The 27810-nt window shown below is 55.2% G+C and overlaps 1 protein-coding gene across 1 annotated transcript in view; it reads right to left on the reverse strand.

The window, feature by feature from the left end:
* Positions 1-11843: 11843 nt before the first annotated feature.
* LEMD2 (LEM domain containing 2) overlaps positions 11844-27810 on the reverse strand; it is a 16155-nt gene continuing 188 nt past the window's right edge. Inside the window, exons 2-10 of the mRNA XM_029943159.1 lie at positions 27656-27804; positions 26075-26115; positions 22950-23025; positions 20628-20704; positions 19655-19734; positions 17910-18055; positions 16779-16880; positions 16593-16695; positions 11844-13438 (exon numbers count right to left, since the gene is read on the reverse strand). Of these exons, the coding sequence (XP_029799019.1) occupies positions 13288-13438; positions 16593-16695; positions 16779-16880; positions 17910-18055; positions 19655-19734; positions 20628-20704; positions 22950-23025; positions 26075-26115; positions 27656-27804 (925 nt within the window). The 3' untranslated portion in view covers positions 11844-13287. The remainder of the gene's footprint in view (positions 13439-16592; positions 16696-16778; positions 16881-17909; positions 18056-19654; positions 19735-20627; positions 20705-22949; positions 23026-26074; positions 26116-27655; positions 27805-27810) is intronic.

Below are 27810 nucleotides of genomic sequence, written 5' to 3' on the forward strand. Positions count from 1 at the left end.
TCTCTGTCGTTTCACAGATGGGGAACAAGAAGGCTGCAGGAGGAAGCGGCCCCCCAGAGATACATGTTTGCCCATGAGTTGTCAGGAGGGGCCCAGACTTGCAGATGTGGGTCATGGGAGCCGGGGACGATTGGCTTGGGGGACAGGGATGCACGTGGCAATGGTCCAGCGCTTGCAGGCAAATCCGGCCTGGGCCAGTGAGTGATGCGCAGGGAGGACGGCCTGGGGGTGGCTGATGCGGGTTATTTATGGCTGTTTTTCTGTGAGCCCTTCAGGGCCAAGAAGGTAATTGAATAAGTGAGCGTGAACAAACTCCAGCAATCATTTAATTGTGACAGAAAATGAAGTTGGTTGCAGCCGGGGGCCGCCAGCCCATTACTGCCGGCCCTGCTTTCTGCTGAGTCGGGCCAGCAGGGCTGAGTGGCCATCCGTCCTTGGTCTGCCCCCACCTTGTCCCCTGGCAGCCGTCCCCACGCAGGCAGGGCCTGGGGGTGTGAGTGGTCAGGGAGTTTGTTCTCTGCAGGTTACTGCCCCATTCCCCCTCCCCTGACCCTGGAGAAGGCCCTGGAGGCTGCTCCAGACAGCACGCGCCCGGAGGACCTGGGAGCCCCAGGAGTGCCGGGAGGGGAGGCTTGTGGCCTGGGAGTGAGAGTCGGAGCTCGAATCATGATGTTGGGGACAGCAACGTCAGCAGATATAAATGAGGCCCTTGTTATGTGCCAGGCACTGCTGTAGACAGACACTGATTCTCAACTTAGCTAACCTTCCAGTCACCTGAGTAATAAAATAATGCAAGTGCCATGATTATTCCCATTTCATGGGTGAGAAGACTGAGGCACTGGCTCCCAATTCAATGCACTTCTTGAGAAGCCCCTGGGAGGCAGTGAGATCCTGGGGGTACAGCAGTGATCCAGGGGAGGTGCCGTGAGGGCCTGGCCATATGGATCCCACAAGGCCCCGCAAACTTTCTCTCTCACTTCTTGTCTTGCTTTGGCCCAGCCAGCCGCCTGCTGCCTGCCCTTCTAGGCAAGACCAGGTTGGAAGCCCGGACCCCATGTTCTGGGGCTGGAGGAGACCCTTGCAGCCCTGGAGCAGCCTAGCCCCCAAAGCTCTGGCCCTCTCACCCTGCCTCCTCTGGCACCCTTGCCAGCCCTTCTGAAGAAGCAGATAAAATTAGGCGTGCAATGTGAGAAGCTGGTTCACCTTCCCAGGCCGGGGAGCCACGGTGGCCCTGGAGCTCTGCCGGGAAGAACAGCCCCAAGCTGACCGGAGGGTCCAGAGCAGGGGTGGGCTTAGGTCTAGCTAGACCCAAACTTCAGGTGACCTCAGTCAAGTCCCTGGGTGGCTCTGGGCCTCAGTTTTCTTACCTGTTCGGCAAGGTGTGGATGCGCCCCGCCTCTCTCGCGAGGTGCCCTGTTGTGAGGAACTGGAGAGACAGCAAGAGGGGTTCCTCTTTTGTTCATTCATTTATTCATTCATTCGACATCTGCTCTGTACCATCCATGAAACACTGCTTGATTTTTAAAACGATGTCCATTTGTTATTTTTATAAACATTAAACTTACTTAGGGGCACCTTAGGGTGCCTCAGTCAGTTAAGGGTCTGACTTAATTTCTGTTCAGGTCATTATCTCTCTCTTTCACACTCTCTGCCCCTCCCCCGATTATGCACACACGTGTGCACTAGCTCTCTCTCAAGCTAAATCAACTTTAGAAAAGAATTAAACTTACATTAACAGGAGAGGATATTTTACCACAATTACAAGAGAAAAAAAGAAGGAGAGGAAAAGGCACCAAGTATATTGGCCCGATGCCAATGCCAAAGGGCACCCCAGTCCCCTTGCCCTGCTGAAGCCCACAGAGAAAGATCTGCGGGGCAGGAGGGTCCGTCGGGGTGGGATGGGCTGAGCACTCAAGGAGGGTGGGTGGGGGGACACCTCGGGAGCTCGGAGGCACCTGTTCATGTGAAAGATTCACCCTTGATAATGGGTCAATCTAATGGGCTAATCACTCCATGAAGGGTGTGTTTGATTGGAGGAGTATGACTCTTTTCCCTCCAGTCTCACTTCCTGAACACGGGAACAGCACAGGAGACTCAGCTTCCCTCCCCTGTAGGTGTCTTTAGAGCTGGCCGTTGGCCAAAGCTGTGTAGCAGGCAAAGTAAACCCTGGGAGACCCGCCCCGAGCTGCTGCTCCCCCTGGTTGGCCTTCTCCTCACGGATGCTGTGCATTCTCTCTTTCCTTTGACAAACATACTTGTAGGTGAGGCTCGGATAGGTTTGCATTTATAAAAAGGACAAAGTGTGAAGCTAAAGGAATGAATCTTTAATGGTGGAATTTCAGACCTCTTTCTCTTAGGAGAGGTTTTATTTATTTTGGCTTCGGTTTGGTTTTGTCAGGGAAGCCTCCCTGTGCCCCTGGAGCCACCCTGGAGCCCCAGGCTCCCTCCTGGACACTGTTGGTTGAGTTACTTTCTCCATCAGTTGCCAGAGCATTTGGGGGTGTGGGGGTGGGGATCCTCAGCCTCCTCTGGCTCCAAAATGAGCCCCCAGCCAGGGAAAATCTACTTTCTGCTCCTGCTTTCAGCCTGTCCCTTTCCCTCCTGCCCTGCTCTGTCCTGGTACACCCTCCCCAGAGGGAGGTGGGGGACACACTGGGAGCCAGGAGGGACCTGCACCTCCTCCCGTGGGGCTGGGCCAATGCCACCAGCCATATCCGAGTCTAGTTGACCACTGTCACACAATGCCAGCTCTCATCTGGGCCTAGCTCCCCTTGCTGCTTGCCCTGAGTGGGATGCCTCAGGGAGCAGGTGAAGGAACGGACCCCTCACCCTCCCCCAGCCCCGGGGGGGGGGACCCCAACAGCCAATGGGGGGTTTTATGCACCAGGAACATATAAGGCTCTCCTCTTCTTGCCCACTCCTTGTCCCGCTCTGCTGCCTTTCTCCCAGAGCAGCCCTATCACTGGCCCCACTCTTTGGTCCTGGAGGGGGAAGACAGAGAAGCCCCATCTTGAGGGAGCTCTGGTTGTCCCAGCTGGGACAGGGTCTGGGGACATGGCTGAGTCCCTGGCCCTTCCGGGCCCGTCTAATTGTCCTCAGTCTCCCAGCCGTGGGAGGCCCCCAGGGGAGCTGAGGGAGGCTCAGCACTTGGGGTGGGGTGTGATACAGTCAGCTCCGCTGTGGACAGAAGGCCTCAGAGTGCTAAGGAGGCTTGGGTACAGATGGCCTGGTGAGCAGGCCCCAGCTCCTGTCACCCAAATGATGCTTCTGAAGGCCTGTACCTAGAGCTTGGGATCCTGGGGTGCCAGCACCCTGTTCTGGCCTCCCCAGTCTGCCCAGATCCCCCTCAGGTGCACTGTGCCTTCGGCCTCAGGGCTCTCCTTTCCCATCACCCCTGCCCAGCCTGCTGGGTGTTAGGACTCTGCCTGACTCTGCAGGACACGCCACAGCCTGGGCGTGATCCTGTGGGTCCTGTCTGCCTAGAAGCAAGGCAGCCGATCCAGACCTGGGGCTCAGGGGGCGGGGTTGGCTCTGACCACCCCTCCCTTCCATCCTGCTGTGTTGCTGACCCCTGCTGGCCATCTTCACACACACCCCTCCTGGCACAGGCATCCCTCCTCAGAGCCCTGGTGCTTGAATACTTCCAGGGACAGGGGGCTCACCACCTCATGCCTGTTCTAGGCAGAGGTGCTCTGCTTCTTAGGAAAGTTCTTTGTATTAGCTGAAGCCTGAGTACTGTGACTGTTTATAGTCACACCCTCCAGAGTCACACATTTTTTAAAATGTTCATTTATTTATTTTTGAGGGAGAGAGAGAGAGCACATATGCAAGCAGGGGAGGGGCAGAGTGAGAGGGCGAGAGAGAGAATCCCAAGCAAGCTCCGCACTGTCAGTGAGGAGCCCGACATGGGGCTTGAACTCATGAACTGGGAGATCATGACCTGAGCCGAAATCAAGTGTTGAACACTTAACCGATGGAGCCACCAGGTGCCCCTAGAGTCACACCACCACCACCGTCATCATGTTCTGTCTATGTACCAGGCACTGTGCAACATGTTGTTAACCCTTTCAACACCTGTGAGGTCCTACCTGGGTCATCCCCATTATACAGACAGGAAGCCCGGGCTCCAAGGAAGTGTGTCACCTAATTGTATCACAAAGCCAAGTGGTCACAGAACCTGGGTTTCAAAGCCAGAGCCCATGCCCTTGCTGGCTAGGGATACCCCCATCGCATCCGTGTTCTGCTTAGTTCCCCTCTCCAGCTTGTTCTTATCTTTCCCTGAAGGCCTGCTGCCTCAAATAAGCTCACACCTTCTCCCCAGAGCCTGCAGTGGATTCACTCCTCCTCCAGGAAGCCCTCTTGGACAGCTAAGGGGTAAGGAAAGAGCCTTCTCCCCCCAGTTATCTTCTCACAATGAGAGGAGAGGAGGGGAGGAGATAGGGGCCCGTGTCTGTGGTGACACAGTGGGGGGGAGGGTGTCTATTCCTACTGCTCCTTTTCCCTCCAGACCAGATTTTGGTCAAGGACATGCTGCCCCTCCTTGGTGGCTGGCAGGACCCGAGTCAGCAATTAGGAGGCCAGCCCCGGCCTGGTCTCCTACTGACCCTTGGCAGGATGGCAGGATCTGTGGCAGTGGGGCTGGCATCCTCCTGCAGGCCTGTGGCCCCGCCCTGCCTGGCCCACCAGGTTCTGATGGGTTATCAGCAGTGCTTGAGGGCAGGGCTGGGGGTGCAGACGTCGTGACCCCTCAAAGAACAAGGAGCAGGGAGGGGGCACAGAGAGGCTCCCTGGGTTCTGGCCAGTCCTTCAGAGTGAGAAGCTGCATGGAGGGAGGGGCTAAGACACAGGACATTAGGATTACCGGGGGTCTGGAGTCTCCCCCTTCCTTTGCTGACCTCTGGCCACCTTCTGTGGCCACAGTGCCTTCAGTCGTACTCAGACACCCTCATCCCTGGCTGCCGCCTTAAGCTCCTTCTGTTTTTCAGTCTTACTATTGAGACCCCGGGAAGTGGCATTTAGAAGGACTCCCATGGGTGAAAAACTTGGTCAAGCTTTAACAAAAAGCATCTCAATGTAGGGCAAGACGTTCAAACTCATCTAGTTCCATCCATCCATTCGATGCCAGTATCTCTGCTGAGTGCCTATTCAATTTTTCTGCTTACATACCTCCAGTGACGTGAGACTCATTGCCGTTTGAGGCAGCCCAAGACTCAAAATAGTGAGGGCCTTCTTTCTCCTCCAGAGCTAAAGTTTGTCTCCCGGAGGCTTCCACTCACAAGGCCTCAGAACCCCCCCGTACCCTTCTGATGTTTGCATCAGAGTCCTCTACCCAGCCAAAGTCAAGAGGCCAGTAAGAGACCGCTCTGGGAAACTGGGAGGTGCCTATCAGAGGGGAGAGACACCTCACTCCCAACCCTCAGCCAAGCTGCTGAAACTCCCAGCCCTGTCCTGCCAGCCTTGGGTGGAGAGTGGAGAGGGTTTTGGGCAGAAGTCACATGTGTCCCCCCCCTACTTTGGGGGTTCTCAGAGGTCCAGGTCTGACTCTTGGTGGCACATGTTTGAAAGGTGAGGCTGCCCTAGCACTGCCCTGGCCATAGGAGGAAAGGAGAGATAGATTATAGGCGTGGAGGGGGGCTGGCTTGAGCTGCCTCAAAGGCCCCTGCCTAATAGGACAGCCTGACCATCCTGGACTTCAGATTCAGGCTCCCCAGTCCCTGCTACCCTCCTCAACCTGGATGCTATACCTTTACTGATGCAGCCACAGACCAATAACACATTGCTGCCTGTAGAACTGACCATCATCTCTAGACCCCTGAGCCCACACTGGAGTTCAGGCCCCGGCCGCCTCCCCAACCCCAGGTCGGTGCGGTCAGGTCTGTGGGCGTGTGCGCAGTGTAGTTTCACCTCTGCCTGTGAGCCACTGTTCCTTCCCCATTCCTCTGCGCATGGAAGCCAGGCACAAATAGAAAAATAAAATGAAATCAACACGTTCGCCCCTGTTAAGTTTCATCTCGTTAGATCCACCCCATCGCTCTGGCCTGTCACCTTCTCTTTACATCCCCGCTCTGTCATCTGGTGTATTTGCCATCATTCCCCCCAGCTGTGTGGCGTCTGCAAATTTGATAAAGAACATGGAGCGTGTTTATGGCAGAGGAAGCCCCCTCCCCCACCGGGTGGCTGGAGCACAGGCGTGCGCAGGCGCACGTGTACACACACACACACACACACACACACACACACACACACACACTTTCCACTGGCTGAGACTTGTCAGCCCTGTTCAGTCACTTGGATCCTGGTGGGGCACCTGTGTCTCACAGAGGGTTTGACACTCAGCAGCCACTTACGGTGCACATGTCCCTATGGGGGATGGGGCGCTCTGGTGACACCCACATGTCCTCACTCCCTTTGACCTCTGTTTAAATAGCCTCTGACCCAGTCATGCCTCCCTGGCCTCTTCCACCAAGCTTCGGGCAAGGCTGGCCCAGCCAGCGCAGGCTGTGGCTCTCGTGGACAGCTGTGTGGCCCTCCCTCCCCTGCTAAACAAGACGCGGAGCCTGACCGTGTAGCTCTTCCTGCTCTTGGCCGGCTGCCGATGGTGGAGTCAGCACTGCTGCATGGGGCGAGGTCTCCTTGCCCGTGCACCTGCTGAGTGCTGTTTCTCTGATCCTTCTCTTCTGGGGACCCCCAGGCCTTCTCTTTGCCGTAATTGCACAGCAGGGCTAGCCAGCTCCGAAAGACCCAGATCTTCACTGCAGAGCCTGCTACACATTGCCTTAATGGAATGAAAAAGATCCCAGGGCCTAGACAGACCTTCCAGAATCTTCTAGTCCATTCCCCAGCCTGCAGGCACTGGATGTCGGAACACATTCCTGCAACCGGAAGTGTTTGCTCTTTCCTCAGGGAAGGTGGTAGAAGCTAGTTATCTGCCTCCGTAGCTGGTGTTAGTAACCAACCACCCCAGAGTCTTGGTGGCGGCTTCTACCAACATGCACTGCTGTCTTGCTCACAGTGCTGCACCGTGGGTCAGCGGCCATCACCCCAACACACACCATGGCAGAAGAAAAGCGATCTCTGATCCTTTGCTGGTTCTTCATTTTTCTGCCTCCGTGTGCCATTTGTCACTTCCATTCAACATTTCATTGGTTGAAGCAAGTCACGTGACTGTGCCTAATTTCAAAGGGAATAGGGCAGTCTAATCTTTCCTCCTGCTGGGAATCTGGCAAATGGCCTTAGTGACTTCTCCGCGTACTTGCTGCTCCTTCCCCTCAGAGCTGTCCTGAGCTCCCATCCTACCACGTGGACACTCATTCTCTGAGTCTAGTGTGGAATGTTCTTACACTTCCGCAGGAGGGTCTGTGTCATACACACTCCTGGGGGATTTTGTCCATACCTGGATCAGTTACCCATTATGAGTTATAGACCAGCCCAAAACTTAGTGGTTTCATGTGACAAAATCTCATAGAACTACACACACACACACACACACACACACACACGCACACACAGAGGAAGTGCATGTCAAGTTGCTAAAATCTTGGGGTGCCTGGGTGGCTCGGTTAGTTGGGCGTCCAAAGCTTGGTTTTGGCTCAGGTCATGATCTCACAGTTCAGTTCACGAGTTGGAGCCCTGCATCGGGCTCCATCCTGGCAGTGTAGAGCCTGCTTGGGATTCTCTGCACCCCCCATACCCCTCCCTTGCTCATGTTCTCTCTCTCAAAATAAATAAATAAACTTGAAAAAAATCTGCTAAAAGAAGATCTGTGCCTGAGTTAGCACTATTGTGTCAAGGTCATTTTCCTGGTTTTGACAATATGCCACAGTTTTGTGGGATATGGTCATTGGGGGGAGCTGGGTGACGGTACATGAGAAATCCCTGTACTACTTTTGCATCTTCTGGTGGATATCAAACTATTTCTAATTAAAAAGTGGTACTAATAATAACACAGACTTAGTGGCTTAAGACAACAATGGGGCATTTACTCAGGACCCTGCTACTTGGGCCGGCTGGGTGGGAACCGGTGGCATCTGGTGTGCCAACTAGGAAGCTGGAACAGCTTGGAGCAGGCGGGCATCTGTCCCCTGCAAGGTCTCTCTGGCTAGGCAGCTGGGCCACTTTATGCAGGGGTGGCCTCAGGCTGGAGCTGGCCAGCGTCCCTCTGACCATCTTCCTCTGGTCAAAGCAGTCACAGAGCCAGCCCAGACTCAAAGTGGAGGCCACCCCTCGAAGGGAGGGGTGGCAGAGAATGGGCGATAGCCTCAGTTCATTGTCATCACCAAGTGTGTCAGGCCATTTGCCACCCCGGCTCTGGTTCTGCTCCCTCACCTGTGATGTAGGGATAGAAGCTGGAGAAGGGAGAGCGCAGATGGAGGGGCAGAGCCGGACTCCCACCCCGGGGCTCAGCCCGCCTCACCCCTTGAAGCCCCGGCTCCGGCTCTGAGGCAGGGCCCACCTCACCAGCCTTGCATGGCTTGCGGCTGGGTTTCCGTTTTGCACATGCTGATGTTTGCAATCAAAAAGTTCAGCGGCCCTTCTAAGTGTGCTTAAATTAGTCCCCATGAAAACCAAATCATTTCATTTGCAGAGAAGGGCTTAATTGCAAGGGGAAGGAGGCAAAGGGAATTCTGTTGCCTGTTTTCATTGAAGAAAATTACTGTACTTTCCCCTGTCTCCGTACTAAACAGAAAGGGCTCAGAAATTGGGCTGTAATCACTAGTGATACCTCTTCTCTCCTTTCTTCTCAGAGCTTGTTCTGTTCCTCTGCTCCCGAGGTCCTGCTCCAGACTCCCCTTGCTCGCAGCATGGTACCTGCAGGCAGTGGCCCTCCATGGTGGCCTGCAGTGTCACCACCCACCACGTTGAGGGGTGTGTCCTTGAAGTCACGTGGTCTTAGCCCAATTGACCCTGGCTCTTGGCAGGAGGAAACATCTATCTTCCTTTAGAAATCTCACCGGATCTGGGGGCACCTGGGGGGCACTGTCAGTTGAGCGTCTTACTTTGGCTTAGGTCATGATCTTGCGGTTCATGGGTTTGAGCCCCACGTCAGGCTCTGTGCTGACAGCCCAGAGCCTGTATCTCTCTTTCTCTGCCCCTCTCCTGCTCATGCCCATGCTCTGTCTCTCAAAAATAAACACTAAGAAAAAAGAAAGAAAGAAAGAAAGAAAGAAAGAAAGAAAGAAAGAAAGAAAGAAAAGAAAGAAAAAGAAATCTCACTGAATCTCACCAACCCCTCACTTGCCAGGGCTGCAGTAGCCTACTGAATAGCCCTGTGTGACAGCCCTGCCCCGGCTGAGACAGTCCAGCCTGATTGGCTCTGTGGCCATTGTCGCTCTGGGGAGGAAGATGTGTCCTGCTGGGTGGGGTGTACATATGAGTAAGCACATCCGGTGTTAGGAGAGACATAAAGGTTGGCAGGCCCTAGAGGTGTGGGTGGGGAGGGCGCAGCAGTGACTCCCAACAGGACAGTGGTCTGGGGGAGTGGGGGGTGGGGAGCACGTGGGGACCCAGGGAAGAGCAGACCTGGTGGAACAGCAAGTGCAGAGGCTGGGAGGCAGCGGCAGGCCAGTCAGGGTGAGGGCTTCGAGGTGCGGGGCCCGAGGAGCAGAGTCGGGGCAAGCATGATGGCAGGTCAGAGGAGCCTCCGAGGGTCTCTGTGATGTCCTGGCTCTTCTCTGGGACCAGGTGGCCTTATTGTTCTGGCGAACCCAGGGCAGCTTAACAAACCTTGAGTGGCTCCCCTCACTCTTTGGAGAAGGGAAGAGAGCAGGGCTGACCACACAGGCTCAGGGGCTGGTCTGTCCGGGCGTTCAAACCACAGCTCCACCACTTGCCTGACCAACCTGTGCCTCAGTTTCCCCTGCCCCATATAAATGGGCTAACCATAGCATGGGGGTGTTGTGGCCATTCAGTGGGATTGAGCTTTCTACAAGCGTGTCATAATGCTGTCATCTATTGGCTCATTTTACCTTTTCTGTCTTAACTTCCCCCGCTACAGGGATAAAGTGACTAATGAGCGTAAGGTCGCAGCCAATAAAGGACAGAGCCGGTCCTGAGGGTGCTGAGTGCCCACCTCCACCCCACCGCTCAGTGGCAGCATGTTCCCACCCCCACTCATCCCCTCTGCTTCTCTTTTCCCTGGTGCACTATGGGCGCCTCTGTCCAGATTCTCTCCCTGTGTCTAGAGCTTTCTCTGGGGACATGGGTGGGGAAGCTGGCCTGGCTGGCTGAGGAGGGCTGTTGGGAACAGTTGGGTCCAGTTGCTGCCTAACCATTCCCAGGCCCCTCCTTTTGGGGGAGGCCGACAGGATAATGGATTTGAAGTCCGCACACCTGCCTTAACAAAGGGATTTGGGTGTGTGTGTGTGTGTGTGTGTGAGGCTCAAAGTCAATGGTGTATTAATTAAGGGGAACAGCTGCTACCGCAGTTCTTATGATAAGTCAGTGACAAATGGCCGTGTTTACCTTTCTCCCAAGCAGAGGCTCCGGAAGATGGCCTGGAGCTCCTGGGTGGACGTCCACGGCTGAGATTTGTGGGGTACAGCCTCTCCCTCCTGTACTCCCCAGGCTTCTTTATTGGAGCCACCAAAGCCCATGAGGGCTATTTGTCACTGAAGAAAGACAGGTCCTTGGCTCAGGGAGCCTTGAAGGGAGCGTGCAGAGCGATGGAAACCTCTCGATAATGCCTCCCACCAAAAAAAGATCCCCTCAGACCCCCTCCTCAGGCAAATCCCACCGCCCTGCCCTGTCCCTTGTGCAGTAAGAGCTGCTTGAAAGGAAGGCTCAGCCCTTCAAAGCAGTGGAGGGCTGCGGGGCCAGATCGGAGGCTGTGCTGCCGAGGACGCACCTCCGGGCCTTTGTGCCGCTCAGGCACTCAGCGCACCATAAAGGCAGGGCCGGCTGGCAGGGGCCTTTTGTTATTTCGCTTATTTTGATCTTGCTCCCTCTCTCCAAACAGTCTCACAGAAATAGAGGCCTGCATTAGCTTCTGTCTCAGCTTAAGACAAAACACAGCAGAGGGAGAAGAATCTTTCGCTGAGAAACAGAATAAAGGGAAAGATGGGCTCATTTTTGTCTGGGTCCTTTGACCATGAACATCCATCCCGCAAATTCCCAGCAGGTGGGAGAGCAGGAAGGTGCTCCACAGGCCAGCACCGTGTGGGGGACGCAGTGGGCCGACTGTGAAGGACGGGCTGGCTCTTGGTGCCAACCCCAACACCTGAGCTATTGCCCACACCCCAGTGTGCCCTCAGGGTAGGGGCTGCTCTGGGGAGAGCCGTAAGGGCCAGCAGCTCAGTGAGCCCCTGCCCTGCCAAGTCCTGTGGGCCCTGCTGTCTCCCAGAAGGCACTGGGACCTCCGCAGTCTCCAGACTAGAGACCAGTCTGCTGCCAACAATCTCCTGCCTCCTGAGAGGACACCATCAGCTGCCAAGGAGCCCCATCTGACCTCACTCTGCCCCTCCTTCCTCCCACTGGGGGCCTCTGGGGCCGTGCAAGGAGGCAGGAATGGGGCCAAAGAAGGGGGTCTACCGATCCCTAGCCACCCACTCACTGGGACCAGGTGGGCGCCTTTTGACTTCACCCTGCAGGGTATGGGAGTCCCGCTGTGTTGTAAGTGGGGAAACTAAGGCTCTGAGAGGCTGTGTAGTGTGCCGGGGAACCAGGCTGGGAAAAGGCTGGGGTCTGGAGGGAGGAAGGTGAGCTGGCGGGAGAAGGCTCAGGGCCCCTGCGCAGCCCACCCAGCCTCCTCTTCCAGTGGCCCTCTGTGACCCCACCCCACCTTACCGTTCCTTGTAACTTGCTGGGCGTCGGGGGAGGGGAAGAACCACGGACGAGAAACACACCCATTCTTGATAAATAGTTTATTTATCCAACAGTTTCAACCCTGATATGGAAGCCTGTTGCAGCGTTACTTATTCTTCTGGCTGGAGCCTGATTAAGACATCGCTTCTTGGCCACGGGACTGGCACTCAGGGTCCAGCCCCACTGATCATCTAGACATCAGAGGAAATGAGAGAGTATTGCTCAAATGAGGGAGACCGGAGCTTTATTAAGGAAACGAAAACTACCAGTGAGACCGAAAGGGGTGGCTGGTGTCTTCTGGAGGCAGCTGACTCGGCTCCTCGGCCTGCCCCTCTCCTGCCCGCCACACACGAGAACATGGGGATGAGGCCCTGCTGGAGAGGTTCCTCGCACTTAATTAATAAGGCCCCCCCGCAGCGTGCTGGTGGAGACAGGCTCCCGGAACACCGGCTGATGGGCTGGCGGGGGGGCCGCGCTGGTCTGCGTCGGAGCCGGCTCACTCCCGGGGACTGGCAGGGGGCAGCCGAGCGGCCCAGGTGCGCCCCGCCTGGCCCCCGTGAACCTAGTCTGTGGGGGAAGTCCAGCTTAAACAGCCCCAGGGTGGGGATGCTGTTGTTGCCAAGACACAAGGTGACTCCTGGCACAGTGGAGGCGTGACACTCCCCAGTCCTGGAATCCGCATTCTCGGCAATGCAGTGGCCTGGCTGCAGGTCTGGTCTAGGACTGCGACTGTGTGACAAGCACAACTAATGAGCCCCAGGCCTGGGAGGCCGCCGCTGGGCAGCCCTCCCCTCCTCTCCTCTCGGCCCAGTGTCTGCTCCAGGTTCCTCTCAGGAGGCCACACCAGCAGCAGCTCACTCCTGACCCAAGGGTCCTGCGTGCCAGGGCCTGGCATTTCTAGATAATTCTTCTAACAGTACTCGTTCTAATTTCTAGCACCTTCCCCCTTCAGGATAAAAGAGGCCCAACCCAGCTAGCTTCCTTCACCCTAGAGCTCCCAGGTAACACCCTCTGAAGGCACATGGACCAAACTGCTCCCCAACCCCTGCCGCCCCCGCCTGCCATCCCGACCCACCTCCCACAGGCACGACGGCCCCCCTGCGGAGTGCTGGCCAGCGGTGGACGCGCTCCAGCCCACCTAACTGCACACTTGCTCTGCGGGGTCGCACAGCTGCTGCTCTTTCATCTGTTCTGTCCGTCGAAAACAAACCCTTCTCTCCTCTTCTGCCAGCAGTCGGGGCAGAGGATTGGACCAATGCAGAGGACAAGGCCTCTGGCTTTCCCCCTCTGCCCTTCAAGGAAGCCCACGCTTTCCTACAAGCTAATCTCCGCAAAGTCTTACAGAGACACCTTTGGAACCAGAGTCGGGAGGAGGGTCAAAGTCAAGGCAAGTGTGAATCCAGCACTGGCAGGTCTGGTGGCCTTCTCGCACCCCTGGAGGGGACTGGCCTGGGACAGACTGACTGGGAACAGGCCCCCGCCTGGGATTTATCGCTCTGAGTCGGAGAAGGAAGAAGGCTTAGTCCATCTCCACACCAGCATATCCTCTCCAGCCACACGGTGGGACTCTGTCTGGATCCGGGATTCGTTGGATGCCAGGAACTCCACAGCCCGGTCCCAGACCCGCTTCATGCGCCTCCTGCAACGAGAGGGACCAGGCTCAGCAGGTGAGCCGTGGCCTGGCAGCTCTGTCCGGCACTGCCCGGGGAAGCGAGCTGGTCCGGGCACACCCTCTGTACAAACCTGGGACCTCACTCCAGGATCCCACGCAGAATTCATCTGCGGGAGGAAAAGGCATCAGGTACTAACAGAACTCCTGCAGAGGAGAGAAATGTCTTGAGCCACAGAGAAATGATTCTTCCACCTTCTCTGCTCCAAAAGCATTCAATTAAAGGGAGCTGAAGCGGGGCCAGAGGGGTCCAGGACACCCCAGATGTCCAGGTGGGAAGGGGCTGTGCTGGCCTTGGCCAGTGCTTGCTGGGACCTGTTACTGCAGCAGCCCCAGTCAGGCAGCCCCACCACCGGTGCTGGCTGCATTCTAATGCCCCAAGTGGGCTAATTAAAGAGTGGCCACTGGCCTGTTAGTCCAAACTCCATAGTGCTTTGGAGCACGGGAATGAGCAAAGCATCCAACCGAGGAGGCTAAGAAGCTGGAGCTGCTCTTGGAATCAGAGCTAGCAGGCAGAGGCCCCTTCTGCTCTGCCAGGTCCCTGAGGCCTTGTATCCCCTTGGATAGCCCCCTGTAGTCTCCCCGCTCCAGACCAGCAGGAAGATTCCAAGGCAGTCAGGGAGGATGGCTCTGACGTCCTCTCTTCGATGAGTTCCTGTCTTGTCAGCACTGCAGACCACCTCCCTGTGACCCCTCATGTGGAGTGTGAACGTGGGTATGTGTGGGAGCAGAAAGGTTCCATCTGGCGGAGGACAAAGGAGGGGCGCTCCCAGGGTGAATTGTGGGTCAGGAGCCAGAGTTGGGGTGCCGGGGCTTTCTTTCGAGGAGGTCAGGTCCTGTTTGGCAGCCCCCCAGGGCTGCTCTAGCCCCAGCCCCACTCCTAGGCTGCCCACTAACAGGCCGGGAGCAGGCCTGCGTGAGCCAGCTGCTCTCAGTCCCCTGCTTTCCTCACCAGCCAGGCTCCACGGCTCTCCCTCAGCCTCACAGGCAGCCTCTCCTCCGCAGGGCACACCTGACCGATGGTGCCCACACTGGGCCAACGGCAACAGACGCATCCTCATGACGTGAGGGCCCGGGTGCGCTCACCAGGGGCCTGGGAGATAAACTGAGAGGCTGGGAGGCAACAGGGTGTGAGTCTCCTGGAGCTCACTGCCCGGGCTCAGTCCCGCCTGTGGTCCCTGCTGTGGCGCGGGAGCTGAGGCCGGTGGCTCGGCCAGAGAGGAGCCACGATGGCACTCTTGCTCTTACTTCAGTGAGGATGTGGGTTGCAGAGAACGGAAGCCCCAGCAACAAGGGCTGCCCTTGGGTGAGTGCTCATGCGCTAGGCACTGACCTAATGTGCTATGAGGCTACCTCCTGACGCCCCTGAAGACGTGTCACTACTACCTAACAGCACAGATCCTTATGCGTCTCGTCACCTCTCTTCTTCCCCAGAACCAATGTTCCAGCGGAGTGTGGATTTGGGCTCCTCCTCCCCACCGTCTCCCTGTGACCCAGCAGCGTGTGGCCTGCAGTAGGTGCTCAATAACCACCTATTGAGGAAACGAGGGCTCAGGGCAGCCCTCTGCGCAGCAGTGGTTTCACCTGTTTCGGGTGAGGAAACTGGCTCAGGGAGGCCGTTACCCACGGTCACATGATGACTCCTGGTGGGGCCAGGAATTTGGTGGGAGTCTGAAAACACCAAGTGTTTTCAGGAAGCCCTCGTGTCTGCCTCATGCTGAGGACCAACCACAAGCACGAGCCAACACCGTGACCATTCTGCTCTCCCTAAGCTTCCGGCCCGCACCTTCTCACCCCGCCCGCACGGTGGGCGTGAACGTTATTAAGCATCTTCACATTTACAAGTAAAACCTTAAATGTTTAAAAAAAAAAAACCTCAAATGTTTTACTCTTAACGTTGTTCTTGAAAATGCAACCAGTGCTGGGCCTCGAGCAAGTTCCGTAAACTCCCTGGGCCTCAGTTCCTCATCTGTAAGATGGGATTCTCACAGTGAGGAGCCAGTGAGTGCGGGCTGTGCCTGTGGAGGGCGCAGAGCAGCACCTGCCCGCCCCCTCCAGAGAGGATGGCATCTGGCTGGAGACCACAGCGAGCTAGTGAGGGGCCCAGAGTCCGAGCCCACACCTCAGTGGGCCATGCTGGCTGCCCCCTGGGACCCCGTCCTCCAAAGCTACCCCACATTTGGTTCTGTCGGGGTCCATCCGGCATCTGGAGTCATGCATGACAACCGCTTGCTACCCCTTCCCCTGCAGCCGCACCCCCTGGAAATGAATCCCATCCACTGCCGTGACGCTCTGCTTTCCACTGCAGGTACGCACATGTGTGCATGTGCGCGCGTGTCTGTGCACGCGCATGCATGTGTGGGATGTGAACCGTATTTTCGGTGCCATGTCATGCATGGGCCATGGCTAAAAACTTCTGAAAAACAATCTCCTATATGTTAGTGACTGATTCACAAGAATACGGGCACCTGGGTGGCTCAGTGGATTAAATGTCCCACTTCGGCTCAGGGCATGATCTCACCGCTAGTGGGTTTGAGGCCCGCATTGGGCTCTGTGCTGACAGCTCAGAGCCTGGAGCCTGCTTCGGATTCTCTGTCTCTCCTCCACTCGCCCACTGTCTCCCTCTCAAAAATTTTAAAGAATAGACGAGTACCCGAGTCTGGCCAGTGGGGCCTCCACAGGTGTGTCATGGGCAGCTTCTGGGAATGTTTTTTCCTGCTCACGAGAGCAACAGGAGGCCCTCTCTCCCCTGCTGGCTGTGACAAGGCACACGCTGGCCCAGCTGCTGCTGGCCACCATCCTGTGACTGCGAGGAACTCCGGCCAGCCCATGCCATCCATGGAGGTCTGGACTCCAAGGATCACAGAGAAATGGAACAGAGACCTGACTATTCTGTGCCTAGAGCCCACATGACTCTGGACCCACCCAGCGCTAACAGAGGAGTGGGACCACGTTTCTACACCTCTTGTCTGCACTGTGCCACGAAGAGCCAAGCGCTGGAGGAGTGGCAGGAGGCATGCAGCCCCGCACCTGGGATCCTCGGGGCTGACGTTCACCCCTCCCTCCCCGTAACTAATGCTCAGGGCCCCTTCCATGGCACTGGAGGGATCAGACCAGGACTCACCGGCTCTGCGGAGGGATCAGGGTGTCGCGCACATGCAGGATGCCCACGTACGGGTAGCGCTCCATGTCCTGCTCCCAGTCCACGTAGTGGTCCTGGACCACGTCTGCAGGGGAGGGCAGAGGGCACGGTTTAGGGCAGGGGCCTCCCAGCATGTCCCAAGCAGTCCTCGCCCGGGGGGCCACACACCTATAATCTTCTTCACCATCTCATACATGGCTTGCTCTTCCTCTTCCGACTTCCGCCACCGATACTTGAGAAGGATCAGGAGGCCCCACAGAAAGGCCAAGCCTATGAGGGAACAAAGGCCCAGTTAATCCCTCAATCAAGCGCAGCCATCCAGATGCACTCTGTGTCTCAGTGTGGGTCGCTGGCTGTGCTGGAGGCTGTCGGTGGGCCGCACAAGTGTTCTGAGTACCTACTACGTGTCGGGCCCAGGCTAACAGGCAGGGGACAACGGAGGTGGAAACGCAGAGGAAAGACAGGCTATTAAGTAATCATCTTCCTCCTGCTGGCTGTCACCATGGAGGCCTCCCCAACCGTCCAGACTGCGGCTCCTCCCAACCTCATCCTGGGGCTCTCATCTCCTCCCTTGTGAACCAGAACACGGCGTTTCATACATATATACATGCAGGGTCCTTTGTATTCTGAGATGCTGCTGCCGAGAATGATGTCTGTGCCTGATGGCGTGGGTGAGGGAGCCGTGTGCACACCCAGACGGCCTGTGATTTGTAGCTCTGCTGTGTCTGCAGAGCTGGCAGTTTCCAGCACTCGGCCTTTTGCCTTCAGAGACACCCCAAGGTCTCTGCTCAAAGACAGCCCCTGATGTCAGGAGACAAGACCCGTGCTCCGCTTTTCAGCTCAGCGCCCGGGCCCTTCCTGCTTTCATCAGGTAACCAGAGCTCCAGAGGAGATGTGTACATTGTTAGGGGAGAAAAATTAGGCCAAGCTCCCGCTGCACCTCCTCCTCAGAGAGGCCTGTGCTCCAGGCCCCAGAGCGATGAGGCTGGCCTCTAGCTAGCGCCCGGCTCCCTCTCAGGGACGCTGATGGTCCCTGACCCTGGTCGAGGATGTTCTTCAGTTATCCTCACACTCCCACCACCAATCTCTAAAGGTAAGATGAGCCAGGGCAGAGGCGGACTTGTTCATCTCCTCTGTTTTATTAGGCAGACTTCAGGTTCACTAGACAGAAATGAACTCTCTGGGCCTGGGTTTCTAGAACTCATCACTCATGCCTAGGAGTGCCACTGAGCTGGGCTCCCAGGAGGCGCTCTGTGAGCGGTCCCGGCAGCAGGGGGAGAAGGGCAGCCAAGGACTTACACCAGAAGAAGATGAGCAAGTTGGTGACAGCAGTGAACAGGGCGCGGCTCAGGCGGCAGCCAACGCCCATGCGGGGGCGGGCGGATTCCAGGCATACCACCTTGTCCACAGTCGTCACCAATTCCGACGGGTCTTCCCCTTTCAACCTGAAACAGGACACAGGGCTGCAAACGCGTTCAAAAGCTCCCAGGAGCCGTGGGATCAGCCCCACTCTAAGCAGAAGGAGAAGAAAAGATGGGCTCTGAGGCCTCTACTTGCTTATGAAACAGACTTGCTATCCTGGGTGCACGCTTTCCAGAAATTTCCCACGTTGGCTACTTAGAAAGAATAAGGCTTTAAAGACGGCAGCAGGCTTGAACCCCTACCGCTAAAGTGACGTCCCCCTCTGTCGGGTCTTTTGACAGCCCCTCTCAGCGTGTGGAAGATTAAACTGTAAATTGGATTCCCACCTCCCAGCACAGAGAAATGGAAATGTTTACTGAGTTGCTGGCTTTGCACCGCATGGCAGGAACTGAGTCTGGGAGGGTGTGCTTTTCCTCAGTGACGGTGACAAGGACGCATATAAGCTGTTTAAGTGTAAAGGTCGGGGTGCCGTGAGGCTTGGGGAATGACAACCACCAGGCTCCCTGAAGCCAAGCCCCAGCCCCAGCGCCGCCCCCCTGGCCACTGGGAGGAGGTGTCAGGATGCACAGGGATGCCCACACTCGCACCTCCTGCCAGCTAGGTGACAGTCTTGTGCTGTGGACGAGTTTCTGAAGTGTCCCGGCTTCTCATGACCCGCTTTGAACACGGGTTGTGGGAGCTGCGCCCGCCACCCTCCTGACTGCCGTCCCCAGCGGGGCAGGGAGAGCATCATCACTCTTGTGTGCTAGCAGCTCCGGTGAGCGCCGCGGAGGATAAAATCCATATTCTCCTCCGCCTTTCCTAACACCCAGGAAAATCACTCAGCCACTCGGAAGCTTTATTTATTTTTTTTAAGCCAACGAATCTTAATCGTGCCACGCATCCAGTTATCAAGCTTCGGGTTGAGCTGCCGGAGGGCCTTCTGGCAGAGGCACTGCTGATGGAATTAGTAGTCTGGGTGAATTAGAGAGGATGGGAACAAAACCCTGCAGTGTGTCTCAATATCAGGAGCTGTGGCCTGAGCAGAGACCCCGACAAACCCTGAGAAACGGGAGATGGGGCCAGCATGATGAACTTGGGGAGCGGGGAGGGGACGTCGCTGGTGCTGAACAGCCAGATGGGGCTTTTCAGGAGGCCCAGAGGGCTCACCATCTCTGCTAACAGTGCTCCCCAGAGACAGAATTGAGGTGCAACTGCCCAGCAGAATAAAGTCCAGTATTTCCTGTAGCAATTTCCATATGGAGTAAGACCAACATGCAAAAACGTTTCATCTAGGAATGAAAACGAGCACCCGAGGAGGGGAGGTGCAGGAGCAGGAACATGCCTTCTCCAGCAACCCGTGTGGGCCCAGGGAATTCCGAGCGATGCCTGAAGCAGGGGTCGCTGCGACACTAGGCTAATGTCCCGACAACTGGATTTTGTACCTTATCTGCACCCCGAATGCTTCTTCCTTCTGTTGCCTGGCTTTAGGCTCAGTCCCCAAGGACTCAGCTGGGAGACCTGCCTCTAACTTGAGACCCAAGACACCTCTGGGAGCACACGGCAGTCAGCTGATGGGCGAGGACCACGGCCGCGGGGGACCGTGGCAGGGCCACCAACCTATGACGTTCGCCCACACTCACCAGATGCCCACGTCCTTGTTGCTGCTCAGTATCCAGGTCAGTGCAGCTTCAAACTTGGCGGAGGAGCTGCTGGTCACGTTCTGTGGGAAGGGCGGGAGGTTAGGTCTGCGCCTGAGCGCAGCGGCTGGGACAGGTCTCCTGCTGGATTAGGGAAGCCCTCTTCCGTGTCCTCCGTGGGCCCCAAGCCCTGTTCCAATGAACGCACAGCCAAACGGCAGGAAGAAAATCTTGGCTTCGGAGAGCCAAGAAAGAGCTCTACCCAGGGGAGCTGATGTGGAAGCTCGCACAAGGAAACAATGCGGGTCCGAGGCAGCTGAAGGAACAGGACTTCCTCAAGGACCGAAGCGTCAGAGAGCTGGCGGCTCATCTTGGGGAAAATGAAAAAAAGTATGGGGATGGGGGTCCAGTGGCCAGTCCCAGCTGTGTGGCCTTGGGCAAGTACCTGACCCTCTCTGAGCCTTGGTTTCCTCATCTGGGAAATGGCAATGATCTAGGTGAGCCCTAAGGTTCCTGCAAGCTCCTAAGTTCCATAATTGTATCAGACGGGGCGGGGGGGGGGGGGGGGGGGCAGGCACACAAACAGACCCTGAGTGATCTGCACAGCTAACGAAAAGGAGAGAACGGACAGGTGAAATGTAGATCCGCAAAGCTCTGGGAAGGGGAGCAAGGGGGAGCAAGTAACAGGGCCACTTAAAGAAGAGGTGGTCTGTGGCGGCCATACCGGCTGCCCAGGAGCCAGCCTCTCCCCTGTGCCCACTGGACTAGTCACCCCTACTGCTGCCTAAATTTGCAGCAGCCTTACACTCAACTAAGTTAAAAGAAAGAAAGAAAAACAAAAGAGGAAAACAAAAACGCCAAAAAGCAAACACAAAATGAAAAGGGGAGAAAAAAAACCCAAAAAGCAGGGCTTGAAAGATCACTCCAAAAGCACCAGGACCTCTCAGGAATGGGTAAGCACTGCAGCCTTACTTACTGCTAGGTACTCCTGGGCATCCATTACGGGAATGCATTTGCTTTTTAGCTTCTCCGGATTTCCACATTCAAAATTACCTAGGAGGAAAAAACACACATTCAAACACAAAGAAGAGGTGGGAGAGGAAAAAAAAAAGAGATAATTCTGAAATAGACTAAAAAAAATGCAGTAAGAATCAAGCCATCAGCTCTGATAGGGAGCATGTGGCCCTGTGGCTCTGGTTTCTGTGGGGCATCGTCACTCTGCAGCAAGATCAAAAGCCACTTAGCTTGGATCGATTCCAGATCATTAAAACCTGACCTGCAAAGCAGTGCAGTGATTTGCATTAAATGACTAAAAAGCTGCCCAATCCTAAGGTCTGTTTGCAATTGATCCCTAAAAGGATCAGACAGAGAGCTTTGGAAGGTACTAGAATGGCACTATAAATAAACACAACCGGGGGAAAAAGAAAGGCAGGGAGACCAGATGCTTGGCAGGGATTCTGACCATGACACAGGCAGGTGACCTGAACTCCAGGCCCACTGTTTTGAGGGGTCTGTGGAGGGGTGTCTGAAATGCCCCAAAGAGAAAGAGGGCATCTCTGTGCCGGGCAGTGGGGCCTCCTGGGTACAGTGCTCCAAGGGGCTGCTCCCTTCCAAGCACCCTAGGTGAACAGCTCCCACTGAGGATGGACTGGGAGCCTCCCCATAGGCCCGTCCAGGGCCACCTCCTCTGAAAAATCCCCAGCCCGTGGGAGAATCTTGTTGGACCAAATTGCTCAGGACTTGGTGGCCTGCCACAGCTGCTGGTTCTCAATAGCCTGCTGTGGTCCACCCACAACATGCTGCTTCCGGTGGGTCACCAGACTCCTTGAGAGCAGGGACATTACAGGGTCGGCAGGTACAAGACACTTATCCTACCCACAGCCTGACTGATCTTAACCTGGCATAGCTTAGAGGCCATGGATGGCTAGTCCGTGTGTCTGTGTGCTAGGGATGGGAGGCACTGGGAATGAACATTAAAAATCTAGCCAAAACATGGAAAGAGCCTAAATGTCCATCACCTGATGAGTGGATCAAGAAGATGTGGTATATATACACAATGGAGTACTACACGGCAATGAGAAAGAATGAAATATGGCCATTTGTAGGAAAGTGGATGGACCTCGAGGGTGTCGTGCTAAGCGAAATAAGTCAGGCAGAGAAGGACAGATACCATATGTTTGCACTCATAGGTCTCACAGGAGAACAGGAGAAACCTAACAGAGGACCAGGGGGAGGGGAAGGGGGAAAGAGAGTTGGGGAGAGAGAGGGACACAAAACCTGAGAGACTACTGAATACTGAAAACGAACTGAAGGTTGAAGGGGAAGGGGGAGCGGGGAAAAGAGGTGGTGGTGATGGAGGAGGGCACTTGTAGGGAAGAGCACTGGGTGTTGTATGGAAACCAATTTGACAATAAACTATTAAAAAAAAATCTTGAGAATGAACTCAAGTTTATCCCTCCTATGCCAAGTTGATCTTGACCTTATGGCACCCCTGGGACCAAGGTGGCTGCCTTGGTCTGCCCCACCCCAGATCACCCTGCCTGGACCACCGCCACGGTCACCTGATTGGTTTCCTCCTCTCCCCTATCTCATCCATATTTGAGCAACAGAACTTTAAAATAATTCTGCTTACGTGACACTACTACACTCTAGCTGTTGTCACATTTGCCTTCCTGGCTGCTGGTGGAGCCCAACCGACCTTCCCAAACTCCATTCCTTCCGTTTCTTCCCTCACGAAGCCAGCTGCTTCCGTGCCCGACTGTCATTTGCTCTTTGGCCTTGCCTCCCCCGACAGATACAGAACCAATCCTCCTTGGGCTTCAGGGCCCGGAAGACACCAGCTGCCCTGTGACACTTTCCTGACCGCTCCACCTGAAAGGCAACGTGCCTCCTAGAACTTCCCCTGCCACCTGCACTTGCCTCTCCTCCTTGCCTGGCTGACCACCTGGTGCAGGGAGGCCCTCCAGGTCAGAAGACCCAGACTCTGAGAGCAGCTGGGGCCTGGCCCTGTCAGGTGCACCATGAACCCCCAAAGCAGCAGGTGGAGGGCATCTAGAGAGGCCAGAGAGGCTGTGCATGTGCCAGGACCCCTGGGACCCTTAAAGGGGTATGAGAACCAAATTGAGAAGCGATGGGTGTGAGTAGGGAAGCAGGGAACGCAAGGCTTGGTTTCTGAGTATGTCTTCTGGAAGATCGCCACAGGGCACCTCAGCAGCCTGCCAGCCAGCCCCAGCCTGGCCGATCAGGGTAATGGCCCACACCCTCATGAGGAATCTCAGGCCCCGGGGTACCCACTCACCAGCTTGGATGGCCAGGAAGTTGTACAGTTCGTGCAGCAGCTCCAGCAAGGCCGCCTTCTGCTTGGCCTGACAGAACTGAAAGGGCACAGGACAAGCAGTCAGCAAGGAGGGGTGGGGGAGGGGGCCCCCGTCTATCTGGTTTTGCCTCCTCGGGTGCAGTCAAGTACTAAGCAGCAAGAAACACCTCAAACTTTAAAAACAAAACAAAACAAAACCATCAAACCCAAATTCTGCAACACGGCAGGCCCCAGACAGGGTTCATAAGTATTGGTTAACTGACTGCAAAGGCGTCCCGTCAAAGCAGAGGCAAAGCTAAAAGCAGACGGTAACTGAGGGGCTGCCATCCTGGAGGCCCCCCCGCCTCTGTCCCACGGTTCTTGCTGGAACAAAGGCCAGTAAGTGGGGCTGTGGAGCAGCGGCCATGTGGCCACGGGGAGATGCGGGAGTCTGGCCTCCTTGGTGGGCCAAGCAAAGCTGCGGTCTCGTCTCCCTCGGGCCCCTCCCATCTGTTTTTTGGAAACTCAGGTGTCTGCATTCTGCCTATAAACTGCCTGTTCTGTGCATTAGCTGCAGCAGATGCTTCATCTTGGACTGGATTCTGGACTGCAAATGGGAAATTTCTAGAAATCTTGAAACTAGAGTGGGGAGAGAAAAGTCATCTGGAGGAGAAGACGGGACCGGGGGTACATGCCTTCCTAGATCTCTGCACCTGTAACGGAACTGACGCCGTCTGCTAGCCTTGCTAGACTTAGGAGATTTAAAGGAGAGGCTGCTCTTCTTGAGAGCGAATGACAAGCCCCATGCTGCGCCGAGTCGCTGCCACGGGAGCGCGCACAGGAGCGCCGCCGCAATCCTGACTGCACACCAGACTCTCAGACAGGAGCCCGAGGCGCGGGGACCCCAGGCAGGTCACCAGGATGCCACAGCTAAGGAGTGCTGGAACCCCCCTCCAGACCTCCTCTGGGATGTCACTGGGCGGCGCACGGATGACATGGAGGGCCTGGCCCTGGCCTCACAACTGCAGAAGGCACCACAGTCAGTTTCCTCCTCGGGCTCCCCTGTCGCCCTCGTCCATGCCCTCGTCCATAACGCGAGGGACTTGGGCTCCCTCAGTCCCTAGAGGCCAAGAAACGTCGCGCCTAAAGCCCTGCAAGCCTTTACGAGGTACAAAATGATGCAACCAAGATTTACACACAGGACCGTAAATGTTCAGGCACAACTCACAGGCTGGTAAGCGTTTAGGTGCCCCAAAGTACCTCTGAGAAAGACTAACGAGACGGCAAATGTTGATGATAAGAAGCAGAACTGAATATACACGGAGATCCCAATACTATAAACGAGATGGGAAGGAAATGTGCCCCAGACATTAATGGCGAGTACCCCTTGGTGGCAGAATCACAGGTGGTTTTGTCACATTTTTCACCTTTTCTGTACTCAACCTCTCTTACTGTCACAACCAGAAAATAAAAGCAGTAACGATGAACTCTGTTCCAAACTCCCCGACATTTAGGCAAAGCAGGGTTGATACCACCTAAAGGGAACAGGAGGACAGAAGGCACCAGACGAGACGGCCTGATTGAGCCAGCACACCCACTCCCAGCCTGTCCACACGTTTTCAGCAGCACAAAGGCAGAAAGAAAAACGCTACGTGTCAGAGTTGGCTGAGAAGGGAAAGAACACGTATATCTAAAACTCTTCAAATGCCCATCTGGGTTCTGGGTGAGCCGGAGCTACGCAGAACACAAGGCTTCTGGCAAGAACCTCACCAAAGCCAAGGAAGGTCTCTCCCTTCGCCTGTTCCCGTGTCCACCCTTCACGAAGGCCACCGGCACCCCATGAAACCTCAGCTCACTGGAGCCTGTGACGATGCCCAGGCCGTGCCTTTTGATGCTCTGATGTGGGGGCAACTATCAGGTCTGCTCGCTGAGCACATCTTTAGCAGGTCCCTGGATTGGGCCGGGCAGCTCTTATTCGAGTCGGGGAAGAACCAGGCATGAGCAATCGGAGAGGTCTTACAGAAAAGTTCCTTGTTGCCCATTTTTGCTTTCGGGCTTCAATGTTCTGGTTTGCCCTCTGGCCACTCCCTCTTCCTCCAGCCCACTGCCTCTAACCATCAACGGCGGGTTTTCAAGCCAGAAGGCAGATTAAACTTCTTGTGAATCTGTTTTCACAGAAACAAGTGAAAAGCAAAGATCCCTGGTGGAGGACTGCAGTACATGAATGCAAGAAAACGGCCCCAGAGGGGATACCGCAGAAACCAAAAGAAGAAATAAAACCTGTTATCAAGACACCCCTTCGTTGACATGGGTGAGAGTGAATGTGTGCCCACGGGTTCTTTCCCAGCCCCTGGGCTGCCAGAATCGGACACTGAGGTCTCAGGGGAGGCCTGGCATCACACACTTAATAATTAGACTACTAAGTCATGCCCTCTGGCAGCAAAAGGCTCCTCCTCGTAGGATTTATGACCTGAGAATTTACTGCCTCCTATCTTCCCCAGACTATCACCTGTGCCAGCATCCCAGCTCCCCGCTCACGCCGCCTGCGTGACTCAGAGACGGAGAGGGCTGCTTGCCTTCCCCAAATATTATTTGTAGGGAACATTAAAGCTTCATAAAACAATCTATAGACTAAGAGAGCTAATTCCACTGTAGATATGTTTAAACCAGCCCCCCATGATGTTTCAAATCAGAACAGCATCATCGGAGCCACAGACATACTACCAGAGGGAAATGGGGACCCGAGAAGCCAGCCTCCCAACGCTTAAAAACTGCCAGCCCTTCCTCCAGAAGCCAGGGAGCTGGAGAGGTCCTTGGACCACAACCTACCACATCCCCCCAGACTGACTTAGGCAGAAGATCAAAGTCCCCAATGCTGTGATGGATGGGGGAGCTTCCACAACAAGCCCAAGGTTGGATCTTGGGAGCTCGATTCTGTTTCAAGTACTCCTTTGGCTGCCACAATTGAGTCTGACAGAAACATCACAGAACACGATGTGATTCTGGTGTATTACAGGAAGCACTCCTGAAAATGATCCTATTATGATCTTTTTCTGGGCAAGTTTACCTCCTGATGGAGGCTCACATCCTTGAGAGGAATAACAAAAGCTCAGGAAATTCAAACTCACCTCATCTGTTTTACTGTCACAGTCCACTGGCAATAATTTCACTGAGACCAAGAAAAGAAACACAGGAAATTAAAAGTGTGGGTTAAGTAAAAGATTACAAAAAGAGACCACTCTCAAAATTCAGGGGAAGTAAAACATCACCAACCTAAGGGTGGGGATCAGAAGGAGGTCGTCTAAATGAGGCACTTTTAAAATGCAGACAGACGTGTCAGGGTTTCCCAATCCTAGATTAGGAATTAGGACTAGGACAGCTGGGTCCAAATCCTAGATGGAAATGATTAGCCATTTCCAGCAATTCAACCACTCCGAGCCTGGTTTCTTTGTTTGTAAAATGGGATCAATGAAGCTTTCCCTGTTTAACTCCGGGAGTTGGCCTCAAACAAGTCAATATACAGGATGGTTCTGTAAGTTGCAAACAATGATGTGTTGAACAGGGATCAGCACCATCACGGGAGGGGAGCTCAGGTAGATCCCAGTATGCGTCCATCCCAGAGCTGTTATGGGGAAGCATCTCAGCGGCAGGACAACTGTGGTACCAGGACGGTCCCACAACACTCCCGGGTCTGCTTAGTTTCTTTAGGAGGTGGATAAACTGCTCTTATAGTCAAGAAATTATTTGGGTGTGTGCATGAGTCTGGAAACCCCATGCCCACAGGCTTGCTCATACACCCAAATGCCCATCTGCTTCACAGCTAAGGCATGATTTAGCCCCTCCCTGCGTTTTGGCCATTCCTGCTAGGCATGGAAAGATGTGGCCTTGGCTTGAGGCTGGGAACAGTATAAAGCACATTCATCCTTTGTAAAGAATATCAAAACTTGGTGAACTACAATGTCACTTTATACTTACACTTTCAATGTATATACTTTACACTCTAAAATTGATAAATGATTTCTATGTTGTTTTCTGTTCTGCTAAAGCCCAACATTACCCAAGAAACATACAAATCGTCAACGATTCAGGAAACATACTGTATCCTGCAGACCCCTAATTGGCGTGTCTAAAGCGTGGACAGAAGCATAGCTGGGAATGTCCTTGCCTCACAAAACCCTCTCTTAACACACTCCAGGAGGATAACGCAAGCAAGGATAAACGCCTCCATTTACATCATTTTAAACTCTTTTGGCGCTGCAAAGCTGGGAACCCAACCAGATCTGATCTGTGGGCAGTGAAACCTGGGGTGCCTTGGAATGGGCACTAACGTGCGAATGAGCAAGAGATCCAAGTTAAGAAAGAACTAAAAACGAATGGGGGTGGACCTGTCTGTTAGAGAGGGGTGTGGTTTTCTCTAGAGGGAAAACCAGAGGTTGAGGTAGGAGTGACTAGAATGAAAATTGCTTCTAGCACGTGGTTGAAAGGGAGATCGGTAGGGAGGGCTAGGGCAGAAAACGAGAACAGGAGAGAGTGAAGACAGAAATCTCCCGCAGCTGGAGGAAGGAGAGTCAAGGTCTGGGGGTTAAGAAGACAGCCAGAGGCATCGAACAAGGCCCGGGAATGTGCAGCCTGGCGCTGACAGGAACGGTGGTGGTGCAGGTGCACACTCGCGCGCCCGGGGCCCTCCCCTGCGCCGGCCCGGGACGTACTGTTGTCCTCCGCCTCCTGCGGCGCCGAGGGCTTGCCCATCTTCACCCAGAGGATGCCCAGGAAGACGAGCAGTAGCCCCAGGCTGGCCCAGAACAGGAGCCGGGACAGGCAGCGCTCCAGCCGCCGCCCCGCCTCGGGCCGGGCCCGTGCCGCG

This window comes from Suricata suricatta, chromosome 7, assembly GCF_006229205.1.
Source record: "Suricata suricatta isolate VVHF042 chromosome 7, meerkat_22Aug2017_6uvM2_HiC, whole genome shotgun sequence".
Taxonomy (NCBI): domain Eukaryota; kingdom Metazoa; phylum Chordata; class Mammalia; order Carnivora; family Herpestidae; genus Suricata; species Suricata suricatta.